The sequence below is a fragment of the Lonchura striata genome, chromosome 4, assembly GCF_046129695.1.
Source record: "Lonchura striata isolate bLonStr1 chromosome 4, bLonStr1.mat, whole genome shotgun sequence".
NCBI classification, from domain to species: Eukaryota; Metazoa; Chordata; class Aves; order Passeriformes; family Estrildidae; genus Lonchura; species Lonchura striata.
Genome location: NC_134606.1, coordinates 58,455,243 through 58,477,228, shown reverse-complemented (window position 1 = coordinate 58,477,228; position 21,986 = coordinate 58,455,243). Strand labels below are relative to the sequence as shown.

The 21,986-nt window shown below is 40.0% G+C and overlaps 1 protein-coding gene across 4 annotated transcripts in view; it reads right to left on the bottom strand.

The window, feature by feature from the left end:
* The window catches only part of FAM13A (family with sequence similarity 13 member A), a 140,178-nt gene that overhangs the window by 77,123 nt on the left and 41,069 nt on the right, over positions 1-21,986 (bottom strand). For all 4 annotated transcript variants that reach the window (XM_077782973.1, XM_077782974.1, XM_077782975.1 and 1 more), the window contains exon 6: positions 4,938-5,110. In XM_077782973.1, the coding sequence (XP_077639099.1) occupies positions 4,938-5,110 (173 nt within the window). The remainder of the gene's footprint in view (positions 1-4,937; positions 5,111-21,986) is intronic.

Genomic DNA, 21,986 nt, shown 5'->3' with positions numbered 1-21,986 from the left:
GATATGATGGAAATCCTCACACAGATCCATGTGAATGCAGCCTTCCCGTAAATCTCATCAGGGATTCACCTACTCCAGACACTGAATTATTCCTCCTCATCACCAAAAAAGAAAATCTTACTAACCTATGGACTCTGAATAGAAGAAAAGACTGATTGCTGAAGTCTTGGCCTCAGGTGGAATTTTCCCTATAAAAACCGCTTGTGCCAGGATGGAGGTGTGTGGGCATAGGGGAAAACCTCTCCTGAGGCTAACTCCTTGTTGCACACCCAGGGCCAACCCCAGGCTCGGCACTGTCTTATTCCGTGGCTGGCTAGATAGCATTTGACCTCTAATAAAATTATTTTTTATTTTTAATCTGGCTGAATAAATTCTTATTTATAACAGTGTCATTAAGAAGAAGGCACAGCAGGATACATTAACCAACCCTTTATCTTAGGGATGCTACCACGCTACTAGGCATGTGGTTCCTCTATTTTCAGGGCACAGGCCAGATATAAGGATTTTTGTGAACAAAAGGATGCAAACAAACTTCTTTGAGAACACACACATGTTAGAAAGCCAGCATAGCATTATCTCTGTTGGCAAATCTCATTGCAGCTGTGATGGCAGTCACAAACAGGAATTTGTGATCTCTAGCACACAAAGACATGGCTACAAAATACAGAAGGCTGGCCTACTGAACTACTGCTGTGGCTCTGAGGAGCTGCACAGTGTTTTTCATAAAGTCTGTCTGCCATACATGGCACCCATTCCCCAGCACCCAACCACTACTAGGCAAGGATGGGTACTCAGCTCACTCCTTTGATATTTCCATGCACAGAGCCTAACAGCACCACAAACAGCAGGATGCTCTCCCACTGAGGGATTCCTCTTCAAAACAGTCCCAGGAGTGCAAAGAGATGCAGCCCTAGCAAGTGCTAGAATAGACATGTACAACAGCAATGCATATTTCAGCACCCTTTCCTGGACAAAAGATCCAGCATAGTGTCAACCAAAGTCTATAGATAGCTTGCACCTCTGAGCCAGTATCAGGAAAGACATTTATTCTCACCATCCTCAATCCCCTGCTTCATATTTTGACTGCAGGAAGCATTTTCCCTCCTCTCCGAAGACTCTCTCTTCTCTTTACTTGTATACAAAGTTTAGCACAAAAGGCGAGAGAATTAATTGCTTTCAAGAGGCCTTCCTACCTTTGTATCCATGTAAATCATAATATACTAACCCTTAAGTAAAAGCCATTTGAATATATTAATTGAAGCAGTTATTTGAAGTCTTAGTACCTCTAAATTTATTCAAAATCAGGCCAATTACTACTGCAGTTATGTATGAACTGGAGCTCTGAGCAGACTTTTTCCTTCTAGACAGAGAAAGAGGGACCCAAAGAGAGACTTTCAGCTTCACAGAGCTGCAGGCCCATTCCAGACCCCTCTCCCTGGAGGTCTGGTAAGCCCCCAGGGTGGCCCATTCCCTCCAGCCCACTCTCCAGTTCAAAAGTTGTTGCCTTCCCCAGATCCTGAGTATGCAGTGTGTGTCTTGTGGCTCTCATCCAGGTAAAGACAAAGGATGTGTGTGGTTCCCAGGCTCTGGAGGTTTGGCTGCCCTGAAGCTCTGCACAGGAACTCTTGCAAAAATGAGATGAGACTCACAGAAGTAAGTAACAGGATGCATACTGCCTAAAAACTTTAATAATTTATTAAGAGGACCAGTTTCTCCTGCCCCTTCCTTTGTCTCTTTCCTTCTCCACTGTTTTTGGATTTACTCAAGAGCTGCATTACAGGTATGCTTTTTTTGCTGCTGTATAATTAGCAGTTTGCCCTTGGCATACAGCTATAATAATGGGGCAATTTTCAAAACAACAAATGCATTATGTGCTAGTGGGGACTACAGGTACATAGAGTTAATCCACCTCTTTTGTTCAGAAAAAAAGAACATAATTTTTAACATTTGCTTAACATAACTGTTGTGAACAGAAGGTTATACAGATTTTATGCTCTGAAAGTTTTGACTCCAACTGATGTATTGCATATTTCAGATGACAGCAGCACCTTCAAAAAATTCCTGCAATGAGGAATATCATACATGTAAGGAGGCATAACATAACTCTCAGTATTTTTCAAAAATGGTAAGTCATTATAGAAGACATAGTCACGACTGCAGTTGCTACTTAATAAATGGATCTTCATTTTAAGGACAACTGTATGAAGACACATATTAAGAGGCATTTTAAATAGTATTAAAAAATCACTGATAAACCAGAAGTCTCTTCATTTCTCCCTTAAGGCTCTAGTGTCAAAACAAACTGATGGAAAATTTACTGAAGATTGCAATCCTTTGCTGGAGGGAGCCTTAGGGGCTTAGTGTGTGTGGTTATTTCTTCATTGTTACACTTCTAAAGCTGCTAAAAGTGGAATTCTGCATTTACTGATCTATATAGCCCTTTATCCTCTTCTAATCCACCCATATCATGGTATCTGAGCATGGAAAGGGAACAAACCATAGGTGTTTTCATGAGACAGCAAATGATTATCACTGCCAAAAACAACCTTTATTCTTTTCTAACAAAGATCATATCATAGTTGAGCACATACAGTAGTTTCACTAAAACTTAACTGGTAATTACACATAATTAATGGTAAGATTTATTTTAGAACTGTTGGTACCTTGTGACACAAAACTCCCCAGCAAGAATAGCAGTGTGTTTGCAAAGCACTTTGTAATCTAGGTCAGATGCCAGGGTCCTCCTGCTGGAAAAGGTGAAAACTCCTAATAATAGCCTTGCACTGAAGTAACACCAGGTAATACTTCATTGTGGGCTTAAATTACATGGCAGTGTCACAAGGCTGCCAAAAGCATGTTTAAAACCATTCCTGATATATCAGAGCTCTACAGTGATGCCAGGGAATCAAGGTTTGTGCCCGTTGCACAGACAGGTGTCCCCCAAGAGTGTTAGGTGTGCTAGATACCTCTCTGCTCTTCTCTGGGTCCAGAGCCTTCTCTCCATCCCATCCTGCCCAACAACCTGCCAGCCTGAAGCTGGGAAGAAAACAGCAAACACTATTTACTCCTCCTTCAGCAGCAGCAGTAGATCACTGACAAAAAAGTACCAGAAGCAACAGCATCATAGATATTCAATGCAATTAGGTAAATATGTACAGAAGTGTGGCAGGACAGAAAACTAGGGCATTCTTGAACAAAATGGGATTACAAGAGAATTAATTTCTACAGTTCTTTAATTTCCCAGATAAAATCAGATATGCAGACATCTTTCAATCCAAGGCCTGAGCATGAAGATCAGGCTTCTGCCTACTTACAAACACATTTCATTTGGTGCTTAATGTCCTGTGCCAGCACTAGCCCAACTGTCCCGTACTTCAGCAGTACTCTTCTATGTAATTACACATTGATAGGAAAGCAGAATTCCCTACAGCAAATAATTACTTTGCTTGGGGACTGTTCTCTTAAAATAAAGGAAGTTTGTTGGGCTACTTCATGAAGTACATCAGTCACACACACCTTCCCAGACATGAGACCTGGCAGTTCTTTATTTCAGCCCTTGGGCACTTCATTTCTCTTTACACCTTGGAACACATAACAGTACAGGCGCATTCTCTGCCAGGCTCCAGCATATCAACACAAGAGGTTGGAACTTCTGCCACAGCCCCACCTGCCTGGTCCTGTCTAGCTGCTAGAACTGTATTGCCTTCTCCAATTTGCCAGTTGACCTGCTCTGATCATTGATTTCTAAATAATCTCAGTGAAAAGGAGCTGGATTGATGAAGCCATGTAAACAAACTTGATGTCTTCTGGCTGCAGGAATTTTTAGGGAAGCTTGGGGAGAGTGAAACACACAGCTAACATAGCTAAGAGTTAAAGAGCAAGTGTGCCTGCCAAGGGCTAGAAACCAAATTCAACATCTATGCTTCATCACCATTACTATGACCAAAATCTGGTGTTAGTGCATAATTTGGTAACTGGTCTCATAAACTGTCTGTCTGCTCTGGTGCTGAGAATAGCACACATCTCCTGCTTACACAGTGAAGTCACTCAGCTACGTGTCTGGCAGCACTGCCTCTGCTTTGTGTTCTTGGTTGGTATGCTGGGACACTGCAGTGTTCTGTTTCATTACATGTGAATAGCACTATTTCCCACATCGGGCCAATTCCATATTTTGGTAGCACACTCTATTTCCCACAGTAACCTGAATCCCTCATGTGCTGCACTACACAGAAGAAAAGAGAGACTCAATTCAATATCCTGAGAATAATGAAGAGATCCTGGTTCAGCCTGATGTGCAGAGAAGGACTTTACAAGAAAGCAAAATGCCCATTACCTGTTCACCTACCAGACAATCTACCAGCACTCAAAACACTCTTTTAGATAGAAACTTTTATAGATGCTTTACACTGACAGACTCTTATTGATAAATTCACAAAGATACTTGAATATTCTGCACATACTCTTCTATTCTTGTCTGAATGGAGTAGTACTATCAGTAGCATAACTTTTACCAGAAAGAGAAAACCCTTCAAAAGCCCCTTCCCTTTTGGATTTAAGAGTGAGAATAAAGTCAGCCATCTGTTAAGACTTAAACTGGGAAGATCAAATACACTTGATTATTCAAGAGACACATTTTAGTTGCACCTTGTGCTTGGTGTAATTTCTACTGCCTGTCTGTAGATCAGACCTGTCCACCTGCACTCCTTCACCAAGCAGGTTACCTTCATATGCTTGAAATTTTATGTTGGAGAGGCAAACCAAAGCACACAGCTGGCTTTGTAGTGTGTGGATTCAACCAGAAAAGGCACATTAATTTATCTTACACCCCAGTATCCTGTGTAAATGTTCAAAATGCCCAGAGCCAGAGATGCAGATACAAAACAAAAAAAGGGAAAAACACAAAGAAGAAAAAAAAAAAAAAAAAAAAAAACACTAACCTGGAGAAAAACACATCATTGTTAACAAAGGAGATTTCATCTGCTAAGTCCACCTCCTTCCCACATGAAGCACTGTCTGTTAATCGGAGGCTGACTTGAGGTATTCCATCTGACTGGCTTGGTTGTGGCAATAGGCACATTTGGCTGGATGGCTCCACTGGGGGTTTGGTCATCTACAGAAGCAAGGAGAGAGAAAATTGAAATGTGAAAAGAAGAAAGGCCAGAACAGCCCTTTCACATAATCTGTAACTGAAAGACATTTTGTACCAGTGTACAAACAGCAAAGGTGACAAGGTGCAAAATAGTATTACAAAATACATATAAATCAAACAAACACTCAGCTTGATAAAGACTATTTAAAGAAAAATAAAGGTGTGTCTATTGAAAGAGCAGGGAGAAGAAAAAAAAAAAAAAAAAGAAAAAGAAAAGAAAGGTAAGTTAAATAAATACTTATTTTCTGTATCACAGCAGACAGACTAAACCAGTTCACATTGAATTTGCTTCCTGACACAACTGGAGAAACAGATGCTAACAGCAATTATTATAGCTCTTCTCAACTCCCTTCCTACCCTTTTTAATGACAAATTATATCAACACATGCCCTAAGAATGCTTAGGAGAGAAGAGCAAGTTTGGAGGTCATTTTAAGAGCAAACAATGAACCTAACCTTTGTGATTATGTTCAGTTTGCTCTTGAGTTCACTTCTGGTTTTAGCCTTTGCAAGATCCAATGGCTGGGAGTTTTGCAACATTGTTACACATTGATTTAAATTGATTTAAAAGTACTTCTATTTTAGGTATGGTGACATAATCTTTCCCTTGGCTTTGAATTATGAGAATTTGCCAGTAACTGTTCCTTAACCAATTTCACCATACCAATCCTGACTTTATACTACTCCAGTAGAGGTCTCTAATCAGACAGAAAAATATGAGTTTGTCTAGTCTCTCATTTTACAGAAGTCATACTCATGTGTTTGATATTTTCTGCTGCTTTTCTCTACACCTTTTCACCTACTATGAAGTCCTTTCTCAAATATAGTCAGAACTCCATATGGCATTATATATGAAGGCAGATTTAGTGGTGACTTCTGACGAAACTCTAACTTCTACTAATTTGTCTTCATGATTGCTTGATGATTGCTTTCATGATTGATCAGTATACAAATTTATATAATCTGTGGGGTTTTGTGGACATAGTTAGCACATAGTGATGGAAACTCAACTAATCAGTTTTTCATCCAATAAAGAGTAAATTAGAAGCCTTCTGAAAGTCCTTGTAGCCTTGTAGCTTTTAGTTTTTCCTGCCTTGAATACTTTTCTATTAGCAGTATATTAGGTATTTTCTAGGTTATTATGGAAACAGTTAAATAGCACATGTTCCAACAAATATCCTTAAGGGACTTCTCAGAAAACCTTTCTCCAACACAAAACCAATCATATCTTTTTACTGCTTTCTGTTATGAACAAAACAGCCTGGCTGGGACACTTGGCTCGAGCTAAGTACTGACACTGAAATGTTAATTAGCTAATTGCTCCTGGGAATCACCTACAACCCCACCCACACTAGGAACGGGATGCGAAATAATCCAGTGGAATCATGGGAGGGGGTTTTGGGGGTGAAAAACACCCCTAAATGGAAAAGAGGGGCACAGTGGAGGGGGCTGGAATGGGTGTGCTGGTTGGGGAAAAGGGAACCCCATCCCTAGTCTGTGTTTGACCTGTCACCATAACCTGCAGAGGACCAGACTGGACTGGGCTGTGGGAAGAAGGCGCAAGGAAAAGACACATTTCCTGGCGTTACCAGCAGGGAAGGAAAGGGATAGCTGCTGCTGGATCTCTGCAGCAGGCTCTGCACATCCCCCCACCCTTCGGCTACCAGTGTGCCAGGAGGAAAGGAGAGAGGACGGTCTGCTGGGACTTCAGATACAGACTGGACACCTCTTCACCTCCAGCTACCAGTGTGCCACGGAGACTCCAGGGACAGACTCTGCACGCCGACAATCCCATTAAAACCTTTTGAAAATTCAAGTGCACTATTCTGATTATACTTGTGCACATGTTCACAAGCTGTTCTGTAAAAATTTCTTCTCTAAAGAAATAATGCTGGTACCCCCTAATGACTTTAACTATCTATTTGTTTCTCAGTTCTGCTGCCTGCTGTAGTTGCTACAGATCTGCTGGACAGTAAATGAAAATTTCTGAACTTCTTTTCATACCTGGCTTACCCTAAGGGTTTTTTAGTAAAATTTATTTTACTTCTGTTTCTAGTACTTCATTCCACTCACAGCTGCTTTCAAATGCTTTGTCCATGATGAAAAGTTTCATGGGACAGAAGGCTGCTTCATACTGAGCTTTGTAGAGAATAAAATGAAAAATACCATATGTATCAGTGCAAAGGGATATCAGAGAGAGATCTTGAGAGAGCTTTCCAGTTTCAGCCTCTGGACTGCTTGCTCTGAGTAGGATCCTGACTTTGCTGACATCAATGGGAATTTTGCCTGAAGTCAGGATCTTACCTTTGGACCAGTGCTGGTTCCAGCAGCATTCTGTTAGCTCATCACCTGCAGCAGCCTCTGGCTGTTGGCACCATGGGAACTAGGCACACAGCACATGGGCACCAGGCACTGTTTCCTAGCTGGTACAACACAGCAGCAGTGCAGTGATTTCAAAGGGGAAAACCATGTGTGTGGGGAGGAGGGGAGACAGGGAGTTACACAATGGCTGTGCTACAGGAGAGAATTGCAACAGGAGGCAGCAGGGCCTGGGCTCTGGAGACACTGAAGAAGAGACCAGAACCCAACTGGCTACAACCTCCTTTCAAGTGCATGTAAAGAACAATGTCACCCCTAAACCTCCTTTTCTCCAGGCTAAACAAGCTCAGCTCAAGAACATATGACCTGCTGCATACTGAGGTACCTGATGTGTGTGGCACCTGCAAAAAAGCAGCATTTTGTCCCTGGCAAAATCTAACCACCAAACAAACATATATCTATAAATCTTCATGAATATATATTGGTGTCATCTTCACTTTGCAAGAGGACACCAATAAATCTAAGGACAAGGCTAGAGAGTAGGCTTTGGCTGAAGAAAAAATAATTTGATTTTTGTTTTTTGAAAGTTTTTTCTCTGGCAAAGCTTAACCTCAAATTGCATTTGATGAAGATCAGACTCAGCCTGAAGCAGGTATCTTGTGGGCTATCACAGAACAGCTACAGTCTGTGGCCACTGAAAGCATGGACTCTGCTAGTCTGTAATTTAAAGAACATCTTCTTTCTCAGCCAAATACAAGCAAAATAGCATCAGGTGCTACTGACAGTCAAAGGGACAATAAAGGCTAATAAAAACAAAATAACAGAACCAAATAATAGAACTAAAGGAAATATTACACTGTAATATTATGGTATTTCCAAAGGAAATATTACACCATACATCCTACATTTGGCTGTTGAGTTTTGCTGTCTCAAAGTTCAGATGCAAGGAACTGTGTTTGCACCTGTAATGGAAACTAGACATTTTCATGACCAGTATAAACATGCATAATGATGGGTGTTGAAGAAAGTGCAAGAAAACCTTTCACCTGAAGGAACAAGCTGACCAGCCAAGTGACATCATCCCAGACAATACCAGCAACAAGATTCCTTGTAACTAACTGGCTGCATCATAAGGATGTTTCATCTCCTTGTGAGGTGTCAGAAGCTCCTGAGTTCAAAGATCAAAGATAAATATGACATATTCTAAAGATCTGATGTGGTATGGTGAGTAATTTTTCTCTGTTCTTGAAGAACAGGAGCTGCTCCAGATGAGTCTGGAAAGCTCTGGTCATATGAATCAACATGGTTTGAAGACAGACCCTTAGCAAAAGTCATCCTGCTTTTCTGAGTACCTTACTCATGTTCTCCAGCAGGAAAACAAAAAACTTACAGTACCTCAAGCTATGCATGAACATGTTCAAATAATTGGACAATTTATACCCATTTGAGTTAAGTAATTATGAAGTCTAAAAGCTGTGAGCTTATCCTTAAATGTCATCACTGCAAGGATAATAAAGATATTATTAGGATAAGGTAATCCTCAAAAACCCCACAAGGTATTTAAAGCATATGCAGCACTTTTTTTTTCTTTAAAGATGTATGAACATACTACTCTTCCAGACAAGAGAAACCGCCCTCAAAAATTTGCTTAATACACAAATGGAATTCTTACAGTTGTCCACCAAATCATAGAGGTCCATATGACTTCTTGAAAGGCTTCATAGTTTGTCACCCTAGTGCTTCTTCAGCGTAAAAGTTGTCTATATCAATACAAATATCCCACAGAATAGAAAAAGGTACATTTCTTTGGAAAAACACAGGCATGGCTGAGCAATGCATGGAAATTTGGAATGCTGGTTTCTTTTTCACTCTAGTCTCAATTTGGCTAGCTATCAGCACAAAGCTTTAATGTCAATCTCTCCAGTCATCAGCATTACCTCTGCTTCATGAAGGACTGAGAAAGGGAGAACATTAGCCAGCTGTAATTCATGCCTGACAGCTAATCAACCTGACTCAACCATCTCTGCGCAGTCAAATGACCAGGGAATGAGCCACCTGCCAAAGTCACCCACATTTGGTATTTGCTCACTGAAACCTCTTGAACAAATATATTCCACTCACTCCATTCATACACAGAGCTTACAGCTTTCTGCCAAAGTGAATGGTAATGCCGATGACAATTACACCAGGCCTTGTTTGGAGGCACAAATTTTGCCAAAGGGTTTAGGTCACTCTGAATTGCCTCAGAAAATCTGGTGGAAATTCCTGCTGAGACAGCAAATCTCTTCAAGTCATTCAGAGCAGACCCAAGTATTTATGCTGTTCTTGTGTTGTTCTCCAAAATTTCATACTGCAGCCAGCTCTCACACAACACCAGCTCCACCACCATTTTACTGCAGTAATGGACTTCTGGGATAAATCTCCTGCATCTTTGAGTACCAGATATATTTCAGGCCCAAACGGCTTTCAAAGGCAGGAATAAATCTGCAATGAGACTTTTCAGTTACATTAATCTCACACTTCTTACACTGTTCTCTCACTTTCTACTCCTATGCTCCTGCTAAGGGTGTGATTACGTTACTGGCCATAGCACAGAATTTCTGTGCATGAGGAAGTGCCAAAATCATGACTTGAGTGCTATGTGGACTACACCAGTAGGGACAAAGAAATCAGAGAGGCTGTGGAACAACATAATTCAAACCAACCTGAACTATTTGCTATTTTTTTCCGTAACAGTAGAGCTGAAGGCAATGGAAGAACTGCAGATGTTATCTACTGGACCTTGCAAGGCCTTTGACACAGCCCTTACCACATCCCTCTCTACAAATTGCAGAGACATAGACTTGATGGATGCACTGCTCAGTGGATGAGGATTGGCTGGATGGCTGCATCCAGAGAAGAGTGGAAAAGGGTTAAATGTCCCTGTCAAGGTGACAAGTGGTGGCCCTCAGCAGAGTTGTCTTTAGTAGGGCTGCTGTCTTACTTAAAATGGACATGTGCCCAAATGCTTCCCCAAAACATAGACTCTATCCAGAAGGTAATGAAATGTAACAATGTCACTAAAATCTACCTTGATTCATCACTTCACCTAGCACCTACAATATTGATTTTAAAATCACATAGGAATACTACAGTTGTGAAGTTTTTCTCAAATTAAAGATGCCTCATCATCTCAAATTACTGACACTGGGAGACAAAGATCAGTAGTTCTGTAGTTGTTCCAGGTTTAGCAGAGTCAACACATACTTGAAAAATAGTTCAGTTACCAACTCTCTTCCACATCAAAACCAAGCCTGAAATCCTTCCTTGATTAACTGCCATACTGAAACCATAAAGTCATGATAAATGTGGTCATCTTTACAATATGTACAGCTGCCACTGCCAAATTTGGATTTCTCTTACTCTACTTGTATTTTTAGGCATTGGATTACTAAAATGCCTCCTTCTGCACTCTGTTCTTCTCAGATATCAAAGTTATAAATTTGATGCAACCCTAAAGTGTATGAAGCTTTAAAGTTCAATGAAATGCTGAAGTTTTATGCAAATTCTGATGTCTTAATGAGAGCATGACTCTTTGGAATCAAAGAGATGAGTATCATCTTCCTTTAAACCACATCCCAGTCCCGCTTGTCCAACTTAATTTCCTTTTATGATGAGGTAACCCATCTAGTTGATCAATGGAATCCTTTGGATTTCAGTAAAGCTTTCACTGCTGTCTCTCATAGTATCCTGGACAAAATGTCCAACACACAGCTGGATAAATACATCATGGGATGGGTGAGCAACTGGCACAATCAGTTACAGTGACTGAGGTGACATCACTGGTGGCCTGTCACTAGTGGGGTTCCACTGGGCCCAATCTTAGGCTCTGTGCTCTTCAACAACTTCATTTAATTACGTGGACACAGGACTTTAAGGGATACTAAGTAAGTTTGCAAAGGACCCTATATTGGGAGGAGCTACTGACTTCCTCTGCAGAGACCCCGCAGAGAGACCTCAACAAATCAGAGGACTGGGCAATCACCAACCATGTGAACTTCACTGAGGCAAAGTGCCAAATTCTGCACCTGGGATGGGGCAACCCTGGATCTATGGACAGACTGGGGAATGAGAGGCTGGAAGGCAGTGCCATGGAAAGGGACCTGGGGGTCCTGGTCCATGGCAAGCTGAACATGGGTCAGCAGTGCCCTGGCAGCCAGGAGGTCCACCTGTGTCCTGGAGGACATCCAGGGTGATTGTGCACTGGAACATGCTCCCCAGGGCAGTGGTCACAGCACCAAGCCTGACAGAGCTCAGGAAACAACACCACAGCCTCCATACTTGACCACAGCCACAGTGAACAACAGAACTCCTCAAATGTTTGAAAGTAAACACACACTTTGCTAACACTGTTCAATTCCAGAGGTAAGGAGCTAGCAAATACTCTCAGAAAACCTATGATACTCAAGCACAGCTATGCAGATATGGCATTTCTTGCCCCAGAAGTAGTTTACTTGTCACTAGCTGTGAATCCAGTAATTTTGTTTCACTAAACTCTCAAGGTCAAAATCATGTCTCTTACTAAACAAAGATTCAGTGAACAAACTCCAAATTTTCCCTGAAGGCTAAATATTAAAACTGTACACTCCAGAAAGATGTAACCTGAACCCAAAGCCATCCTGTCCTAAAAACATTCAAAATTAAGAAATCAACCTAGTAGTAAGATTATCTTAACCTGTGACTCTCCATGGAACACACACAACAGAAGGTTGTTGAAGTGAACTAGCAACACCTTAAGGCCCTTTTTCTGCAGGAGGTCAGGCACATTTGCCTAAGGGAACCCCTTCAGCCTCCTGCCCCATGCAGCTCTCCAGGCAGTTCTGTCAAAATGCTGCAGGCGTGCAGTGTGCATGGGATGTAGGCCAAAAAGTAACAAGATGTACGGGCCTCGAGCCAGAAGATACAACCAGCTCCCAGCGATGGCCAACTGCTGCCTGGCATCTGTTTGCCAAAGGAAATATAGTGCAGGGCAATGTTCTGAACTGAAGAGAGCTTTATCCAGCTGGAGAGGAAAGAGTGGGATTGATGTGGACTTTGCAGGTCAGGGGTCCTAAGAATCTTAGCAAAAGGCAAGTTAAGGACTATCTAGTGGGGTAAATAGGAAAAAAATCTTAAAAGCAAAACATGCATGCATGACTTCACACTGGAGAGATACAACAGTCCATTGTCTTATCATCTCTGTGAAGCAACAAACCTTACAGCCTCTTGAGAAACACAAAAATCCAGCCTTGGTCACAATCCTGAATGTAACCCACAAGGATATTGTAAGTTATTCGCATCCAAATCCTTGTTCTAATTACACTGATGGAGCACTGCTCCCCTTGGAGTAACTTCTGCCTTTTGTCCACTTGGGACTCTCTTAGCTTGAACAGATCATGCATGAGAGGGAGCAGCACAAATATGATCAGATGACCTCAATCACAGAAGAAAAGCAGGAATGAACTTAGAAGGCTGACTATGGTGGTAATTCCTGCTCTCAGCTTCCCACAGGGCAGATTTTCTGCTCATGTCTGTATTCACCTGCCCATTCAGAACCATAGTGACAGCAAGAAAAATTATGTTAAGTTACTGTAGTTACAATGGACATTATTTGCTATTTCAGAATACTCTTAAAATAAATGTCACCTCCAGTGAAGGAATCCTAAAGCAAATGCTCTGTAACTCTCTGCTGTGCTATTAAAGGGCAAATGTTAATGAGCCCATCAAAAGCCAGAGAACAAAGATAAGTCAGTACAGTGCCCATTACATTCCTTCATCCTGATGGCCAACTGTTTGAGGTGTAAACAAGTAAGTGTTTGCCAGAGGATTTCTTCATTAGAAAAATGTGAAGCTGTGCCAAAATTCAGAGCTGTTCCACTGAAGTCCATGTAAGTAGGTTGGAAAGTTTAAAACAAGCTATTAAGAAACCTGTCTTTCTCCATGTATGGTGCTTCTCCTGTTCACAGCATGACAATGAATTACACAGTAATGAAAAAATTTGCTGCCTAAAAGACACTGTTGGCACTGGTCTAAACTAATCCCATAAAGTGCACACAGATCCTTCAAGGAAAACAGATTAGTTTTACCTCTGTATTTCTCCCACCTTGCATTACCCTCTCATTACCCAACTCATTAACCAGGGAACCTGAACAACTGAAAAGACAACTGTAAGTGCTGACTCCAGCTTCCACTCTTCAATCCCTTTTCCTTCTCAGCAATAAGGAATGCTGTTTACAAACTCTGTAATAAAAGCAGGTTCAGGCCTCAGGAATTTTGAACAGAGGTGGAGCAGCACTCTCATACCAATAAACTGGCACTAAACATGCCCAAGCTCATTTTTATGACTCTGAATCAACACTGGGTAATACAGATAAGCTGAGACTCCACTAAAAATTCCACTAGGTCACGTAACAATCCAGCAACAAAAGGACAGGTAAGATCCTGTTCTTGGATCATTCACCTCTGAACTAGAAAAGGAGTTAAAAATACATTCTGTACTCTAACAGAACGTTCAAGGTGATCTCATAGGTGTTTTCTATTTCCCATTTTTATGGCAGTGTATCTTCACTACAACTACACCTCCAGTTTTAGTACAAGTCATCGCAGAAAAATGACTCAAGGGAATCATGTGTATTAGATTCTTTTGTCACCTGATAGCAAAAGTTAGAAATCAACATTCCTGCAGTTGATGTAGGACCAGGCTTGCCAATGACTGAATACTATTAAGTGACTATGCAATAGTCAGAGATTTCAGGAATCTTGCAGTATATAATTGCCTCTATTATGTTGAACAGAGGTGAACAATGAGAAGAGAAGTACATGAACTAAAAGCAGAAAACCTCTGATAGCACACTATTACTTGCTCCATCATGGATTCTGTAAGAACACATGTAGATTCATGTGCTTCAGTATAGAAATGCATTTAATTTGCACAAAATAATACTTCCAAGAGAGCAGAAGATCCATATACTGGGAACAGAGCAAACAGCACTAGCTAATAACCTATTAAACATTAACCTCCAAAAGTCTGCTAAATGCGGACTTTGGTAAGAAGTCTTAATTGCACTGGGCAGAATGCACACAAATATATTTTTCTGATTCTCAAAGAAAAGATTTTATTAACAGTTTATTCCAATATTTGCAAATGTCCTGCCCCTTCCCTACTGTCCCTCAATTCATGCTGATTTTTACAAGGCAAACATTACTATAAGATTATAACTCTCTTCCTACAAACTGGCTGTTTTTTTCTAACTGTACAGGACATCTTTATATTAATTAGGACAAGGGGAAGAACACACATGAAAGATGTAAATTGAAAGACAAAACCTACTAGGAATATCAGGCAGGCCTAATAGTCACATTTTCAGGCTGCCCAAGTTCCTAGGCTACTTGGAAAACTTACAAACAAACAAAATCAACATTTCAAACACAGTTTAAGTTGAGAACCCACTGCTGTCAAGTGTTTTGCTCTTCCATATTAGTTTGTGAAGAACTGGCAGTATGTTTGATTTTACTCTTTAAAATCCAGAAAGTAGAAAGAATATGCTCATTTCCAATAACATATTGTACTTCAGTAACTAAGTATATTTTGTTTTTCTAAACATCCTGTGAACTTACAGATCAAGAAGTCAAGTCAATTAAGATGTTTCTGACCACAGCTAAACTGGTACCTAACTCTACTAGCATAGAATAAATAACTGCACATGTTCAGAAACCTGACTCTTGCTCTCAGAACAGTCTTTAATACTGGGATTCAACAAACCTAAATTGTAATTTTCAGATGCAAGTATTTAAAGTCAGGTACTTGCATTCCACACAGAGTAGTGAGACTGACAACATTTAGTCAGGTCACACTTGCAAGGATTTAAAGAGCACCTGTCTGTCTGCATTTCTGCTAAGGAAGTAAGCAATTACACCAACCTTTGTACTTGCATTGAAAAAAATAACATTACATGACTATCTTTTTGCATTTCAGTGCATCTTTGAATTACTGAAGCTTGAGAATTCTTTGAGATTTCTATTTATTAATTTTTAGTATTGCTTGTGAAACTCATGAAACAGTGGAAAAAGTGGGATGAAATCTGCTGTGCTTTAAAGCCTGATTTCTCCTAAAACCCATGCCATGGCTCTTGTACAACTGGGATAAATGAACTTGGAGCCACAAAATGACTAGCATGGAGAAGTAGTACCTGAGCATCACTTTTCTAGAACATTACAAATATCTAGAGAATTAACAAATGCATACTTTTTATTCTCATGTGAAGAAAAAAATCTCCAGTGCAGCAGACTGGATACAAAAAAAACTTTGTTTTGTTCAACTGTGTGTACTCAACAATCAGTTTTAACTGTTTACACCTGGAAAGTTACCCAAGCCCTGCTTACTGTCAACAGCTGCCAGCAATCACCTCTCCATCTCACACCCCCAAAACCTGCTTAAACTAGAGTACCTGCTAAGGTTGGCATCAAGTCCCCCACAGTTAATAAGAGAAATTTTCTATCAAGAGTACTTAGGCTAAAGTACATCATCAGCATCTCTACAGGACACTGTCAAATCCAGGTTTTGAAACAAGTTTCTGTAATGATTTTCATGCAAGAATTGACAAGATCACAGTGAAAGCCAGAGAACATTTGATTTCCCAACTATGACAGAAAATATTTATTAGCAAATTGTGCAGTCAGAAGTCTATCAGCATAAAGCAAAGCTTTCAGTCATCCCCTACATCTGCAAATGTGGCAAATTTAGAGACCTGCAGCTCCTCCTAAACTTACACTATAATAATAAACTGTACTGGTTCCCTTATCTATTGCCATTATTAAGGATTAATAATTATGTGAGAGGGATTCATACAGCATACCTGCATCTTACACTCTTACCTCTCTTGGATACAAAGTTCAAAACAGAACAGAACACTATCCTTGCTTTTATCCTTTTCAACAAAAAGCTGAATAGGCATAAAAATTGTTATGTGTCAGCCTCAGTCAATTCTAGTCATGGAGATACTGACCTGTGCAGTCAATTTAAAGTCTTTTGTATTTGAAGCATGCTACCACACTAACACAAGACTTTAATTGCAACTGACTGTGACTGCTTAAGGAAGGATTTAGGAAAAAAAAATAGCTACTAAAAACAATGGCTATACCTTGTGCTCAATTTTAATGACAACAATAAATTTATTTGTTGATAACATAATATTCACAGTTATCTTTGGAACAATCTCTTTATTAATGCTGTGCTCACCCTCTCTTTCCTGCTTGATTCAGTAATTAATCTGTTTCTGGTCTCACACACTGCATAATCAGAGGAAACTGTGCTGTGGGTTTCTCAGTTCAAGTTTGAAATGCTTCTAGAAAGCACCAGATCTATTTTTTTAGCTGTTAACACATAGAAGACCACTTTAACTAAAATAAATTTGAACTTTTATAAATGTGAAGCTTTTTCTTAATTAAAGCACAGCCTAGGTTTGGTTTGGTTTGGGATATTTTTGTTGTTGTTTTTTTGGGGGTTTTTTTTGGGTTTTTTTGTTTGTTTGTTTTTTTTTACGGAAACAAGGAGTCAGAGTTCCTTCTGCAATAAAGAATGTGCCATTCTGACTTCACCAAAATGTCATCCAATTTACTTCATCAAAGTGTTTGGCCTTGTGCCCTAAAAGGGAAAGGCTATTCACTGACTCTGTGCAGGGGCTTTGACAGAAAATATACTTGTTGTCAGCACAGTGATTAGGGTTGCAAATACCAGTGGTAATTTTCCATCAGAAAGAAAATCCCCAAACACTATAGTAGCTTGTAAGTGTCGTGGGTGGCGGAAATGTTCTGTTGGACTGTTCACTGTCAGTTCAAAGCAAAAAAAAAAAACAAAAAAGCAATCAGGCAACCTTCAAATGACACTAGTGAAAGTCACATTTGTACCAAACAAAAAGCAATTTGTGGTACAATTGCACAGATGATATATTGGAAGCAAAAAGCTTACATACGTGCAAGAGAGACACAAGACAATGACTGTGGACATCACTAAATACAAAAACCCTATAAAGAGCAGGAACTTCTGAGAGTAGTCATGAACTGGTATCAAAAAATGGAGGAAGCACCTTGCTGCCCTATCCTTCTCCTCCCTTTTCATCTGCTTATGGGCAGTGTTGGAAGAAGCACACTGGGTTAAATGGATCCCCAGTGTGAGCCAGTGCAGCCACTCTTATGCATGATGAGCAGACATTAAGAGGATTATTCAGTGTATTCCATGGTGCAAATGACTGCAGGAATGATGCATTAGCTGATTGCATGAGGACAGACTGCAACAGCTGACACTTTACTGGGTCAGCAGCTGTACAGCACAGAGGAGGGAATATCCTGCTCCCTCCACATAACACTGCAGAGCAGCCTTTACCTCAGGTAGGTGTCACCAGGGCCACACCCCGAATGTTCCCAAGCTACAACAGTGTTGTGCATGGAGCACGGCAAAAGGAGCAGTAGATTTAAGAGTTCCTCTCTCTCCCTTTATTTGATGTCGGAGTGGCAAATGCAGCACTCCCTCCACTAAGTTCCCTGGTGCACAGCAGGGCAGGTGTGACATGCAGCAGTGCTGTCAAGAGTGCCAAAGTAGTTACAGCACTGCTCTTCTTACTCACAAAATGAAGACAATAAGACAATATGGTCTTCATTTCATTCTTTGCATGGTCTTCCCCTCTGTGACCATGTAAAATAGCTCATGGCTGACTAAGGCTCCAAAAGACATGCAAGGTATCAAATAATCTGTATTTCTAAGAGTAAAATCGTGTGGCCAATGGTATGGAGATCTTCAAAGGCATTTCTAATCCACACGGTCACAGGTATTTTTATGAATGTTAAGTGGATGGAATAACTGATTTTTATTCAGTTATCAGTTCACAGAGTTGTCATTCAGTTGCATAGATACCTTCAGGAAAAATACAGAAAATTACTACACATGAAGAGTATTATCTGGAAAAAAAAATCTCTCCTCAATGTATCACACATCCCTTCCATTTTGTACCTAGAAAGTGATAAAAACATCATTATTAGAAGGGGAACAATGTCAGTAAATCATGCTAAAAAAAACTGGTAACAAACATTGAAACATCTAGTATTTATAAATAAGTTTTTTGCCTTGGTTGCTATTAGCATATAAATACTGGGTCAGTTTCTTTCTGTCTGCTGTTCTGCCTTGCCATCATTTACACTATACTTTAATAACCACAGTTCAGCAAAGCTGCTTCAGATAGAAGTGATAAAAAGGAGAATCTCAGTGTTTACAAAAGAAACATATCACTGCTTTTCAATATAAAACTAATACCCCTCCCAGTTCAACTTTCATTTCCTTTTGTTCTCCTAAGACTATTTATATATATGACCTTTTACCTGAGACCGTAGCTCTTAATAAACAGCTAAAAGCTACTCTGTTTCACATCAGTACAATCTTAAACTACTGCACTCATTGCCATAAAATGTACAAAGGTCATGAGCTGTGATACGTAAGCAATAGAGAGATGTGGAAATCCATTATTTTTAGAGAGGACTGCAATATGTAAAAGGAAATGACAAACATAGTAACAATCCCATGATGCACCTCAATGCTACCAACTCCATCTGTGGAATATCGTGGTATTTTCCAGGACAAAGAGTAAAATGTGTCTCTACCCATGCAGAAAGACTGAATGCTACAAGAAGTTAAACTGGTAGTGCCAGGATCAAACATAATTCCAGAATTTGTAAAAGGTTACAAAGACTTGACTGAGGGAAAATATTCATTTTCCATGCCCATCCCCACAATCTGCAACTGAAACATCCCTATGTTATCAACACTGTTTCCAGCACAAATCCAAAGTACAGCCCCATACTAGCTCCTATGAAGCAAATTAACTCTACCCCAGCCTAAACCAGCTCACTATCATATATAAACTGGAAGGGGATTAAGGTGTCAATGACATACCCAATAAGAAGCTTGTAGCAGAACTTAAGATCAAAAAATCCCCAGATTGAACATTCATGAAGTGGCACAAGAAGACTTCTCTCTTGGTACATTTACCTAACTCTGTGTGTACGTGCACAGATGTGTTCAGTAACAACAGAGCTCAGATCAATTCAGGGGAACATATTAGTCCGTTTTTCAGTTTTGGAAACTGAAATCTGATTTATCTTTTTACTGTAATATTATTCATAAATGGAAAATGGATGATCTAAAAGAGAGCTGTGACATAGATATGGGAAAAATCCAAGTTCTCCAGATCTGCATCTGACATTACAGTTGCTTAAACTCAGTCTTGAAAAAGCTAAATTTTATTTTCAGATCTAAAAATCAAAATACTCACAAGGAAAGAAGTTTTTCACAATGGAATTCATGGAATGCTACTTTCAAAAGAAATACCTGATCTGCAGTAAATTAGGGATTAGTGTCTCTATATCTCTAAATTAGTCTTAGTGTCTCTATATTGTTGTAGTTATTCGTGTAAGGTTCTCAGCACACAAAGAACAGAACCCTTTCTGAACACTGACACTGGAATGTTCACTGCTGGCAATTAAGGTCAAATGCTGCTGAGAGCTGCTGGACACATCAGATTTTCAAGGGTGTATGTATCCAGACTTTAGGAGCATCTGGTCCCATGCATCACATGTTCCTGTTGCTCTCAGACTGCCCTGAGCTCAATTTATGACAACGAGCTTTGGGACACTAAAAGTGCTCCAGGCAGAGCAGGATGCACCAATCACCTTCTGGACAAACTGTGTTATTCACAGTACTCACAGGAAGGATTTGAAAAAACTCATAGAATTTATACAGAAGTCAATGAGCATTTCATTGCTCTTAATATGGGAAAAGGAATTAATTTAGTGCTGACTCCTTCTCAAGCTCTCACCTTCAGAGTTTTCTAGATGAAGCTAATGGCAGAGGCCAGCAAGAACTAAATGCCACAGACAGAAAAATCTCTTACAATTCTTTACTTTGGGTCAGTTCTGACTGTCTGCAATGTGTCCTTGTCACAAAGACAACACTGACTGCTGATTTATACTGAGGGGATAATGCTGATCATTTTGTGTAACCTGATTAACTGAGTGACTAATTAAGGAGAAGCAGAATAAACACTGAGAAATCTAAATAGGAGGAACTGAGATTTGTTTCAGCTGAATAATTCTCACCTTCTTGCTAATCTCCTTTTCCCCCCATGGGTACAGCAATGATGCTCAGCAACAGCTGGCTACTGGAGAAGCTCACATGCTTATTTTACCATAGAATGTTTCTTGATGCTGACTTTGAAGACTCTCCTTTGAAAATAATGATGTACTGCCTGAGATGGACTGCTTCCAAGTGCTAAATCACCATGTCATACCCCTCCAAACAAACCAAATAACTGAAATCCCCACAACAAAACAAACAAACAAACAACAACAACAAAAACCTCAAATAAACCCAAATCAATAACAGACAATGAATGAAAACCATTTCAAATAAAACAAGTGCAAGTACAGAGCAGGACATACACATATGAATCTTATTTTCCCTCCATTTTAGCTATGTGGACAATGATAGTACCAAAAAGTATTTGTTTCATGAAAAAACTGTGAGAAAGCAAAATTCTTAAGCACCTCAACTACAAAATTTACCAGCTATATTCAGACAATTTACAGTATACTAGAAGTATAGACAGTAGGAGGGAAAGAGACATTTGTTATGCACCTGTCTTTGTATGTCCTGAATCTTGGCAAATTCCTTCTTATAATGTGTTAAAACATGGCTGGTGAAATTCTAGCAAAAGAAGTATCAGCATAATAATTTATTACAGAGTTTAAGATTAGCATATTTGTGTAAATATTCAGGACTGCATTTAGCAACACCACAAGTGACAGATTTATAATCCTGTAAATGCTCCAGTGAATTTCAAGAGCAGAAACATTCTGGTTTAATAATACATACACAGGGTTGTCAAAGCCAGCAGAGCTAGAAGCACTGGAAAGCCATTTCAGAATTATACAAGGAATTGTTCAGGGTTTTTTTACTTGCCTTTCTTTATCACAGCCTAAACATAACCATCCTCCTCACTTCAGACTGAATTTCCTGTAGGTGAAGGGCTTGAAGGTTTATAAACTTTCCCCTACAGATCTTATATTGCTCATTTCCCATCAGCTCACATCTTAAAGTATCATTCTGGCTGAATCACAATACACCCTTACTATAAACATGCCCATCTGCTCGCTGGTGGACAACTGCAAAGTGAATTCTAGCTGGAGAAACACTAAACAAAAAAATGGAGACCAACTTCCACAGGTGCTCCTTCTCCTCATGCACTTTCCACCCATCTTCACATCTCCCACGTGAACTCACTCCTACTCCTGGGGGCTCCTTAGTCCATGCAGGAGCAAACTGGTATGACTTGCCCAAATAAGGGGACGCTGCAGAAAATGGAACTGTTTGTTCAGATCTTTGGAAAGGATTTCCAATGATCCGTTCCTGCCGTCTCCTGATGGGAAAGAATTAATCCAGTACTGAAAGCTGACAA